The sequence below is a fragment of the Dipodomys merriami genome, unplaced genomic scaffold, assembly GCF_024711535.1.
Source record: "Dipodomys merriami isolate MVZ:Mamm:240054 unplaced genomic scaffold, mDipMer1.0.p SCAF_2, whole genome shotgun sequence".
NCBI lineage: Eukaryota > Metazoa > Chordata > Mammalia > Rodentia > Heteromyidae > Dipodomys > Dipodomys merriami.
In genome coordinates this window covers 113,770,142-113,781,972 of record NW_027203381.1, presented here as the reverse complement: position 1 = coordinate 113,781,972, position 11,831 = coordinate 113,770,142, and the positions used below count along the sequence as shown (strand labels likewise).

The window sequence follows — 11,831 nt, the reverse complement described above, 5'->3', positions numbered from 1 at the left end:
CCGCTTGAGCCACAGCGCCACTGCCAGCTCTCTACCACTTCCCCAGTGTCTTTGCTTTTAAAGGTCCACTTTCCTGGAAAATGCACAGATCGCTTCTGCGCTTTGTTACCCTCGGCTGTCACCCGCCCCGTCCCGAAGGCGTCCCGGGGGCCCGCGGCCCAGGCTCGCCGCAGTCAGAGGGGTTTTGTGCGCATCCTCCACGTGGGTGCCGGACGCCAGCGCAGCAGCTGTTACGAACCATTGTGAAGGTCTAGGTGCGACCCACACCTTTCTCAATGACGACGCCCCTCCCACCGTAAGGGAGGGCAGCCTCTCCGGAGCTGACGGCCCCACTCTTTACCTCCCTCTATTGCCCTCCGGTGGAAAGATTGACGCAGGCGCAGTGACCACCCCGCACCGCGTCTTCCCCCACCTCCCCGCTCCTGTCCCCGCCCCCGTCCCGCCTACGGCCTCCCCGGCAGTGAGCATGCGCACTAGATGCCGTCTCAGTTCCCAGGCCCCGCCCCCAGGCCCTTTGTCCCGCCCCTAAGGCTTAAACCCCGCCCCGGCAGCCTCCCTGGCTCCGCCTCCGCGCACGCGCAGGAGGTTTTTTGTGCCCGGCAGCTGTGGAGCGCGGGAGATTTGTAGGTAATGGCGGGCGCCTGGTCTCCCGGTTGTTGCGAAGGAAGTTCGTCTTCTTCCTGCGTGTGTGACCGCCAGGGCAAGTGGAGCGAGCCCTCGCTGCTGGGCAGGCGGCTGTCCGAAGACTCGAGGCGCCACCAGCTGCTGCAGAAGTGGACGAGCATGTGGAACTCCTCCGGCGGGGACGAGTCGGAGGCGGGCGCGGAGAAGGCGTCGCGCACGGAGGCCGCGGAGGCCGCGGAGGCCGCGGAGGCCGCGGCGGCGGAGGAGACGGGGGCCCGGGGCCCGGGGCCCGAGGAGGAGGAGACCCCGCTGGTGTTCCTGTGCTCCGGGTGCCGGCGGCCGCTCGGCGACTCGCTGAGCTGGGTGACCTGCCAGGAAGACACCAACTGCATCCTGCTGCGCTGTCAGTCCCGGCGGGGCCGGGGTGTGGGGAGGGGGGGAGAGGGGAGGAGGGAGAGGGGAGGGGGCGGCCAGAGTCAGGAAACAGGAGGGGGGTCCCCCCTGCCCCCGGGGGGGCGGGGGGAAATCCCATCCCCGAAAGCATCATTTAAATCAGCATAAGGAACGAGGGACCACGTATTTGGGGTGTAGCCTGGTGAGGACGCATTGCATCCCCTCGGACATTCAGTAGCAGGCTGTTTATGAATAAACGGGTGACAAGCTTGATCAAGATGCATTGTACTCAGACTGAACTTCCTGTGAACATCTACTTACAGATAATAAAAATATGGAAAAGCAAAGATTGATTTATCCCATTTTAGTGGCTCCATTAACTGATGTCCTTATAACAACCATAGAGTTATCTTGGGCTTTTTTGCTTTTTAGGGGTTAGGGTGGCAGGTCGGGCTTGAACTTAGGGCCTGGTTCTCTCTAGGCTCTTTTTTTAAAAAATTTATTTAATTAAAAAGTTAATCTTTGACTAGTTGTACAAAGCAGTTTCAATTCAATAAGTCAGTTTTATGAGCATATACATCTTGATTTCTGCTGGTGCTCTACCACTGGAGCTACACCTCCACTTCTGGCTTTTTGCTGATTTATTGGGGATCAGATAGATTTTAGCAAAAAAGGACTCTCAGATCTCAGCCTTCTGAGTAGCTATGATTCTAGGCATGTGATCCCTCTGTAGTGGCAGAACTCATTTTTTTCTCTCTTAATTTTTAAAGTAAAGGTTGTATTCAGACTTTTCCAGGGGCTTACTAGTAGAGTGCTTGCCTAGTGTACATGAATCCCTGGGTTCGATTCCTTGGTACCATATAAGCAGAAAAAAACCAGAAGTGGTGCTGTGGCTCAACTGGTAAGAGTGCTAGCCTTGAGCACAGAGAGGCTCAGGGACAGTGTCCAGACTCTCAGTTTAAGCCCCAGGATCAGCACAGCACCCCAGCCCCCCCCCCCCACTTTTCTAAATGTTTGCATGTGTATTATAACAGATCAGGTTAATACAATGTTGTCCCTTACTTTCTAGGTGTTTCCTGTAATGTTTCTGTGGATAAGGAACAGAAATTATCCAAACGCAAAGATGAAGATGGTTGGTAAGTGGAGTAAGGAATGTTATGTTAGGATATTATTTACTTTCAAGTGGAAATCTGCACCATTCCCCTCGAGATTACATGGGATCAGTCTTTTTCATGGCAGTCACATCAGTGTAAAGTCACTCATTTAAATATATCAGTTCTTTACTGGTGGTGGCCCCATTTAGATAGTGAAATAGAGGTTCCTAAACTACTAAAGGCATATTCTGATGCTCCCTTTTGGGGGTTTTGGACCTGGTGCTGAAGAAAATTGAAAACAAAAAAAAAATTCATTATTTTAGGATTTCAGAGTCAAAAGGTGCTACCCAGCTTTCTTGTGTCATGGTACACATAGAAAATAATTACATACACAGCCTATTGGATAAGTCAGTCAGGGCAGCCTAGGGCCACCAACCCTGGCCTGTGAAATTCTCAGGAGTCCTGTCGCTTATCAGCTGCAGGGAGCATCCTCGGTAGTGGGACCTGAACTCTGGTCCTGGGTGCTGTCCCTGTCCCTGAGCTCTTCATCTCAAGTCTAGTGCTCTACCACTTGAGCCACAGTGCCATTTCTGGCTTTTTTTGCTTATGTGGTGCTGAGGAATCAAACTCAGGGCCTCATGCATGCAAGGCAAGCATTCTACCAGTGAGCCACCTTCCCAGCCTGGATGCTTTGTCTTAGATAATTGTTGCCCCAAATACAAAAATACATCTTGGTAGGGTAGAAGAAATAACTTTAGGTGGTGCATACATAAGTGAAAATTGATAAGTGTAATTTTAATGTGGCAGAAGTGGTAAGTAGCTGTGACAGAAATTGTGCTGTCAGTATGGAAGTGATTGAAATTTGGAAAACTCAAACTCAGCCTTAAAGCATTTCTTATTTTATGAATGAACAAGTTTGGGGATGTGAGGGTTTTGCTAAGGTATTAAGGAATTAGTGCTAAGCTAGGACAGTATTTGCATGTCTCCTTCCTTCCTTTGAAGTGGGCATTTCTCTCTGTTTCACTTCATTTCCTGTGTCTGTGTACCACCTGTGCCACTAGATTGGCTTGGATTATTTATTTATTTATTTATTTATTGTTGGTTGTGGGGTTTGAACTCTGGGCCTGGGTGCTGTCCCTGAGCTCTTAAGCTCAAGTCTAGTTGAGCACCCGGCAGGCTTCATGTTTTTATTCCTCCTTCCTGTGTCTTCCTGTAGCTGAACTTATAATTGAAGCACCACAGCTGGCCCTAAACTTAGTTTTTTTTTTTTTGTCAGTTGTGGATCTTGAACTCTGGGCCTGGGTGCTGTTCCTCAGCTCTTCAGCTCATGGCTAACGCTCTACCACTTGAGCCACAGCACCACTTTGAGCTTTTTCTGTTTATGTGGTGCTAAGGAATCGAACCCAAGGCCTCATGCATGCAAGGCAAGCACTCTACCACTGAGCCACCTTCCCAGCCCCCAGCTTAGTTCTTTTTTATAATCTGTATTGGTAGGCTTGCAAAGGAAATTGATTCTTCCATTCTGTGGAAGGCTTGAACTCAGAACATTGTGCTTTTGCTTGGCTTTTCTACTCGAACCTGGTACTCTGCCACTTGAGCCACACCTCTACTTCTGACTTTCTGTTGGAGATAAGTGCCTCAGATTTGTCTGCTTGTGCTGTTTTGTTTTGTTTTGACCTAGGGCTTGAACTTAAGACCTGGGCACTGTCCCTGAGCTTCTTTTATTCCAGGCTAGCACTGTACCAATTGAGTCACAGGTCCACTTCTGGCCTTTTCCCTCTCCTTTTAATGTGGTACTGAGGAATTGAACTCAGGGCCTCATGCATGGCAGGCAAGTACTCTATCACTAAGCCACATTCCCAGTTGGGCTGGTTTTGAACTGTGATTCTCAGATTTCAGTCTCCTAAATTGATAGGATTATAGGCATGAGTCACCAGCACTCAGTCACAATCTTAATTGTGTGTGGGGTAATGTTGCATGGAAGTTTGTCTATTCACTGTTCATAATATAAGTGGGTTTCTCTATTTGGGATTTGCTGAGATACTTTTTTTAATGTAGAAGTTTAAGAAAATCCTATAGAAGCTTAATATAAAATCATTGGCATAAGATTATCTCTTTGTTGCTTTGTATGTCCCTCCCCCACAGTATAACCCCTGCTTTCACTGTATTTGATGTCAGTATAACTTGTGGAGGAGATGGGGAAAAACCAGTTGTTTAAGGATACAGGTAGACCTGTTGCAACAATGAGAAGTACAAGTTGTCATGTCCAAAATGAGCTTTACAACGTCTGTGGGGGGGGGAAGGGGGGGGGAAGAAGAAGGATTGGGATTGGGGGGGAGGGGGGAGGCTGGGAAGGGATGTGAAGGGTAAACCAAAGGAGGAGGCTGCAATGCTTGGTAAGAAATGTATGCATTATCCTGCCCATGTAATTGTAACCCCTCTGTACAGTATGTTCACAAATAAAATAAAATAAAATTAAAAAAAATCATTGGCATATTTTTTACCTAGTTGATTATAACAGCAGTGAAAACTTACAGCTTGCCCCACTGGTGATCCATTTTGGTCTGTATTGTATATGTCACAACGTCTTTCAGTAATGTAATCTGTAAGATGGGTCTCTTGTTTGACCAAAGGAACAGGTATTTAGTGATGGCAAGTTGTTCTCATAGCAAGGCTAATATACTTTTCAATAATCTTTTCACTACTGTGAAATTTTACTACTATAATTAATACTACAACTAAATATCTAGTAGCCATCAATTTGATACATGTTGGGACTGTAATTTTAAGTGTTTATAGAATGGTAAATTTGGATGGACCAATTCAAGGCTATGGGAGAGTGTGCATTCCAAGACAGGTTTAAAGAAGACATTGTGTATGCGTGGAGGGAGAGTGTATTCAAATGTGCGGAACTTGACCAGTTTGGAATGGGACCTGGAATCAGCTAGTTGGGGTGAAAGAAGAGAGTTAAAGAGAGGCGAGGTGAATATGAGTGAGCCATTTCCTGTGCATATTTGAAAAGAGAACAATGAAACCCATTAAAATTGTCTAAAGGGGGGCTGGTAAGGAGCAGTAATAGGGTGAACTCATCCAAGTATATGTGTGTATGGACACATTACAATGAAACCTTTGTACAGTTAATATATGCTAATAAAAAGAAAATGAGCGTGTGCAACTTGAGAAGGATCTAGAATAAAGGAACATTTGTGAAGAGAAATGATGGATGACTCATTAAGCAAAACCTTGTGAATCATCTGTATAGGACATATCAGTAATTGATAGAAAAGTATTTGTGTCAAAATACAATTTTGTTTAAGAAAAAGGATTCTAATGTTACAGAATGAACAGATCACCAGTTTATAAGAAGCAGAACATGGCAGAGCCAGCTCCAAGGACACTGGCCTATATGGCAAATCTAGTTAATGTCTGTAGGACAATAAAATGAACCTTTGGATTAGCCTTTCTTTCACCAGAAATATTCATATCTCTCCTGGACCACAATTATTTATTTATTTTTTGGTTGGTCATGGGGCTTGAACTTGGCCTGGGTACTGTCCCTGAGCTCTTCAGCTCAAGGCTGGTGCTCTACCACTTGAGTCACAATGCTACTTCCAGTTTTCTGGTGGTTAATTGGAGATAAGAGTCTCACGGATTTTCCTGCCTACTCTGGCTTTGAACCATGATCCACAGATCTCAGCCTCCTGAGTAGGTAGGATTATAGGTATGAGCCACCAGCACCTGGCTGCAGTTATTTTTGACTTCTTTTCCTTTCTACCAGCCACCCTCTAACTTTAGTGAACATGGATTATTCAGTTGTGCTTTGTGATTGCTTCTGCACTGCAATGGCAAAGCTAATACTTACAATAGACACTAGATGGCCTAAAAGCCTAGAATGTTTATTTATTCTCTGGTTTATTGTAGTCAAAACTTGTCTGCCTCTGCCCTAGAGTGTTAATGACCCTTGCTTGGTTGGTTGTTAATGACATCAAAAGGACTTGTCTTTATGTCTTATTTTCAAATTTTAGGTACTTTTCCTTAATACCAAATAGAAAATGCCACTTCATTATTCTTTCTTGTCACCCTGCCCTTCTGTCATTAGATGCCCAAGACAGTGTGGTCTGGAGATGACTGTCTTTGTATTTTTTTTTTTTTTTTTTTGGTCATGGGTGCTATCCTTGAGCTCTTTAGCTCTTCAGCTCTAGCACTTGAGCCACAGCACCACTTGCGTTTTTCTGGTGGTTTATTGGAGATAAGAATGTCATGGACTTTCTTGCCCAGGCTGGTTTTGATCCTCAGATCTCAGTCTCCTGAGTAGTTAGGATTATAAGTGTGAGACACTGGCACCCAGCTGTGTTTGTATTTTTGTTGTAAGCATTTTAGCATTTTACCCTTAGTTTCTCCTTCATATATATAATTTAACTATGGTGAGAATAACATATGTTAGAACTTGAGAGTTAAAAGGCTTATGGATTTTACCCAAGTTTTTGTTGTGGTAGTTTTCTGTTTTATTAAAAAAATATAATAACAAATTGCTACTTGATTGACTAAAGTGATGGCATTTCATTTCCTGATGATAGCATTCTGGAGACTCTGTACTGTACCGGCTGCTCCCTCAACCTTGGCTACATATACAGATGCACTCCCAAGAACCTAGATTACAAGAGGGGCTTGTTTTGTCTCAGTGTTGAAGCCATTGAAAGGTAGGTTCCATACATAAATGACTACCTCATAACAGATTTCCCAGAAAGTTCAGTTTTGTGGGGACATTGGCATGAAAACAACTGAACTATTAATATATATTTCAATTGCAAACAGTAAAGCCAGTGGAGTTGTTTTTATTTTTGACTTGATTTACTTACTACTGGGAAACTCAGACACTAAATTATAGAATAAATTGTTTTGGAGTAAAAATATATCTAGTTGTTTGTGTGTATGTATGTGCTGGTCTTGGCCTTGAACTCAGGGCATGGGCACTGTCCCTGAGCTTCTTTGACTCAAGGCTAGCACTCTACCACTTGAGCCACAGTGCTACTTCTAATATTTTCTGAGTAGTTTATTGGAGATAAGAATCATGGACTTTCCTGCCTGGGCTGGCTTCAAACCATGATCCTCATCTTAGCCTCATAAGTAGCAAGGACTACAGGTGTGACCAACCAGTGTCTGGCTTATCCAGTTGTTTTAAAAAATAAAATGTAGTTAAGTAAGGTTTTGTTGTTTTGCTTCTTGAGATAGTCTCATGTAACTCAAGTTGGCCTCACAATCCTGAAGACATATGCCACCACATACAGAAGGTTTTTATAAAGTAATTGTGTGGGTCAATCTATGTTGACCACCCTCTCCTATTCCCAGTTATTAGCCTCTGAGAATACTAGGAAGCATAAGAACTTCATAATGGGTTAGGACAGAAGTCCCTTTCATATTGGGAAAACTAAATTCAAACTCTAGCTGGTTCCTACTTCCTCACTCTCCCTTTTTTTTGTTTTGGCAAAATGCAAGGAAATATACTTCATTCTCCTGAGATTTCTAAGAAAATCAGTGTTGGGAAATTGCAAACAAAGACATAAAGACAGACATCGGATAAAGATTTTAATAGCCTTCTCCTCCATTGGCCTTTTACAAAAGTGCCTGTGCTTTAAATACTTTCATCATGACTGTTGAATTTTTCATGATATTCCTTGAGAATTGAGTTTTGCTATAATTTTGTGAAAACTACACAGATTTAATTAAAATTTTATAGTTTACATTTTTTTTCTATAGTTCTCTTACACAGAAGAACAGTGGAACAAGTACTGTTCATTGTTGTAAAGTGTGGAGGTATATCTGAAGAGAGATCTCTTTGGGTTTTCATATATGAATAGACTGGTTTAGATAAAGTACAAGTATTTTAGGTAGTCATGGTGGCCACCATAAAGTTGCATAACGTGATGATAAGTTTGGAGATAATCAAGAGTTGGCCTTTTTCATTGAATGTGTGTGGTATGGAAGGAGTTGGCATCACAGATGACTAAAGTCCCTGTGTGAAAACCCACGTTGCTGAAAAGTTTGTTAGAGCGAGGAGGCAGTGGCTTCAGGATCTTTATACTTGCCCATGGGTGGAAAATTAATAGCAAAATCTGGACAGGGTGGTTTGGGGAAAGATGGGATTTTGTGTAGGACAGACAGCTTTCTAGGCAGGTGGCCATTATCAGACGTAGCCGCTTCATTCCTAACGTGGTGCTAGTGTGTGGCATAATAGAGCTTGGTACTTGCTTAGTATTTGTTCCCATCTCCTATTTTAATCTGCCTTGTACTTCAGTTATACTTTAGGGTCCTCTGAAAAGCAAATGGTCCCAGAAGATAAAGAGCTTTTTAATCTTGAAAGCAGAGTTGAAATAGAAAAGTCTCTAAAGCAGGTAATTTTCTTTGGATTTTCTATGTATATTTACTTCCTGTTAGTGAACACAGGGTCTTCCACATAATGGCTCATGTGTCTCTGATCTTCACTTCTTTTTTTTTTTTGGTTAGTCGTGGGGCCTGGGCACTGTCCCTGAGCTCTTCAGCTCAAGGCTAGCACTCTACCACTTGAGCCACAGCGCCACTTCTGGCTTTTTCTGCTTATGTGGTGCCAAGGAATCGAACCCAGGGCCTCCTGCATGCAAGGCAAACACTCTACCACTGAGCCACCTTCCCAGCCCTTATTTCACTTCTTTTATTTTTTTTTAATTTTTTTTTTTTTTTTTTTTTTTTGGTCCAGTTGTGGGGCCTGAACTCTGGGCCTGGGCGCTGTCCCTCAGCTCTTCAGCTCAAGGCTAGCGCTCTACCACTTGGCCACAGCGCCACTTCCGGCTTTTTTCTTTTTGCTTATGTGGTGCTGAGGAATCGAACCCAGGGCCTCATGCGTGCAAGGCAAGCAGTCTACCATTGAGCCACCTTCCCAGCCCCCTTACTTCACTTCTTACTAAATGTTGTTTTCTTTGAGGGGGAGGACACTCTATGACTGAAGCCAAAGCTGCATCAACAAAATAACAAAGACATTGCATGCCAAAATCAAAGCAGTCCTTTTAAAACAGTCAACTAGAAACATAGCTTTGAAACTAGTATTTGTTTGGTTGCTTGGTTTAAGCAGCATTGTTGCGGAGTGTTAGCATTATCAGCAGATGGGTAAGATAGGATAGTGGTGTTTATGTAGCTGTGGGTTGTAGCCTGAAAACTACTGTTAACAGAGTTATTCCTTACTTAAAGTTTCATTAAATACTGCACAGCTGCTGTGTAATGTATTATATTCAAAATATATATTTTATTTACTTGGCCATGTATACTTTTAATCACATTTGTGTTTCTTTATATTCTTTCTTGCCCACTAGATGGAAGATGTCTTGGTAGCCTTGCAAAGGAAGCTGTGGGAGGTGGAGTCAAAGCTGGCCTTTACCAGTTCTAACAGATGAGCTCTTCCTCCGATCCTGCCACACCCACTTCTCTCTCTCTCTCTCTCTCTCTTTCACTCTCCCTCTCTCTCCTCTCCCTCCCTCCCTCCCTCCTTTTTTGTTTTTTGGCCCTTCTTAAATGAGAAGAGTTGTAAAATTATTTCTGCAGTTACATTTTATGCTAAAGAGGATTGTCACTCATTTACATTTTAAAGCTATTTTATAATACTTGCTAGAGTTGGAATTTAGGAGTTTTTGTTTTGATAAGAGGCTGGGATGACTTTCCGAACTATCTTGTTCTCTGTGTTAAAATTCACTATTTTTGACTTAAAAATGTCACTTTTAATACTTTGGACAATATTTAATACTGGATTGTAAGAAGATCTTAAACATTTTCGCTGCTTACTATGTGGTTCTGTCTTTGAAACGAGTGCTTACCATGCTCTGGAAAAGCTGGTCAGTTCAATTATGTGTCAGAACTATTTGAAGACTTGCACAAGAGCAAGAGATCCTCCTGCAGCCATCTGCCTCAAGGGTCTTCCCACCTCTCCAGGGAGAAGCAACAGAAGCTGATGTGGAACCTGCCCTGTGGCTTTGCCAGCAATGCTGCAGGAGCAACAGGTGTGTGAACGGCATTTTCAGAATCTCTCCTTGTCTTCTTGTAGCATGGGAGCGGCATCAAGGAGTCCTATCCCATTCAAGCATTTTCAAGCCAGAGAGGCCTGTGGGCATCCGGGTCAGTGCCTGGGCCTAGCATGTTTGTCCCACATGGTCCCTGTGGTTCCAGTCAAGTGAAGGGCGTGCTAATGGTTGAAGCTAGGACAGTGCCTCCTAGCACACAGTGGGAACTTCATCAAAGGAGTTCTGAGCAGAGCTTCTCTCCCAGTGTTTTCAAGGAAAGTCTCTGGGAGCAGAAACGGGTAACTTTTATTAGCCATGTAACCTGGGGGGCCAACCATTTGAGCCTCTTGTTTCCTTGGCTGTATTCCTTGTATCAAGGACAATGAAATCAGGTAATATATAGGACAGGAAGGGACCACAGAAAAAAATGACAGATTCAACTTTCTGATTCAATCTAGCCAGCCTACCACTGAAAAGAAAGTAAAAGAATGCCCAAGGAAAAGGGGACATGCTAAACCACAGTGGATATAGTTCCTTTCCCAGTAAGCATATGACCATGAAGGAAATTAGAAAAAGAAAAAATTCTAACCTTCTCACTGAAAGATAATTGCTATTAACATTTTGAAATACGTTTTTGTATGGAACTTTGAGATTATCCGGTATATAATTGCTTTCACGTAAGGTCTTTCCTTAGTGTGTTAGTTCTGAATCATTAGAAGTTGAGCATCCCTCCTATGAAAACCCCAAATCCGAAATGTTCCAAAAAGGGAGAAAAAAATTCAGATCCCAAACCCCAACAAAGTTTTAAGCATTTTGGACAAGGAATTCCTTAACCTGGCATCTTTCACAACCTGAGTTTTAAGGATGAGCTAAGATCAGATCCCCATATTTATAAACTTGCTTAAATGTGTGAATATGGAATGCCAGCATTTTGTTACTGAAATAAATACCTGAAATAATCAGTTTGTGCAGAGAAACGCTTCCGTGGTTCAGTGTATGGAGGTTTCAGCTGGCACCGGTTGGGGCCTGTGAAGAGGCAGCGCGTGGTGCCGGGTGCGTGTGGCCCACCAAAGCCTCTGTGTCCAGGTGCCAAGGAGAAAAAGAGACCAGATTCCTTCGCTCCCTTAGGGCATTGTGGTGATCTGAAGACTGCTCGCTAGGCAGAACTCTTTTTAGGTTCCTACCACCTTCCGGAGCAACACTCAGGACCAGGCCTTTAACTTGTGAGCCTCTGGGGGACATTTCAGATCCAGATTCTAGCAAGTGGCACAAAATTCATGGTTTAGGGGTTTCTTTAGCAATTTTAGTTTACTCATCAAGGGGGAACACACCTCTGAGGTATGCAGGAGCTGTGGGTGAGCCGTTGGCAGCTTGCATTGGCGTTGGTGAGAAATTAGTAGGTGCTGGGGTCCCTCCAGTTCTGAGGCCATTGTTTTCAGCACATTTGTTTATTTCTAACCTCCAGATTGTTTGGCTTTGAATTTAGAAGAAAAGAGATGACTTCAGTGATGTCTTCGTGTAATGCTGTAAGTCAGATGGAACACTAAGACTTTCAGGGAGCAGAAGCAAAATGGGCAGCGCTTGCCCGTTCGTCACCACACTTGAACTATCAGATCTAATGCAGACATGTTCTGACTGATCATTATGATTATTTTAGTTATATCCTCGTGGGTTTTATTTTCTAGGAAAAACATTC

At 43.7% G+C, this 11,831-nt stretch overlaps 1 protein-coding gene across 1 annotated transcript; it reads left to right on the top strand.

The window, feature by feature from the left end:
* Positions 1-388: 388 nt before the first annotated feature.
* Mis18a (MIS18 kinetochore protein A) lies at positions 389-11,313 on the top strand. Its single transcript, XM_070028815.1, has 5 exons — positions 389-1,027; positions 2,087-2,153; positions 6,689-6,811; positions 8,407-8,503; positions 9,455-11,313. Exons 1-5 carry the CDS (start codon positions 631-633, stop codon positions 9,533-9,535), a joined length of 765 nt encoding a protein of 254 aa, XP_069884916.1. The 5' UTR covers positions 389-630; the 3' UTR covers positions 9,536-11,313.
* Positions 11,314-11,831: the final 518 nt, after the last annotated feature.

Bases quoted from the DNA above. Each gene is read 5' to 3' on its own strand.
- Mis18a (XM_070028815.1), top strand. From the start codon at position 631: ATGGCGGGCGCCTGGTCTCCCGGTTGTTGCGAAGGAAGTTCGTCTTCT. The intron at 1,028-2,086 runs GTCAGTCCCGGC...CTTACTTTCTAG, and splicing joins CAACTGCATCCTGCTGCGCT to GTGTTTCCTGTAATGTTTCT. The intron at 6,812-8,406 runs GTAGGTTCCATA...CTTGTACTTCAG, and splicing joins AGTGTTGAAGCCATTGAAAG to TTATACTTTAGGGTCCTCTG.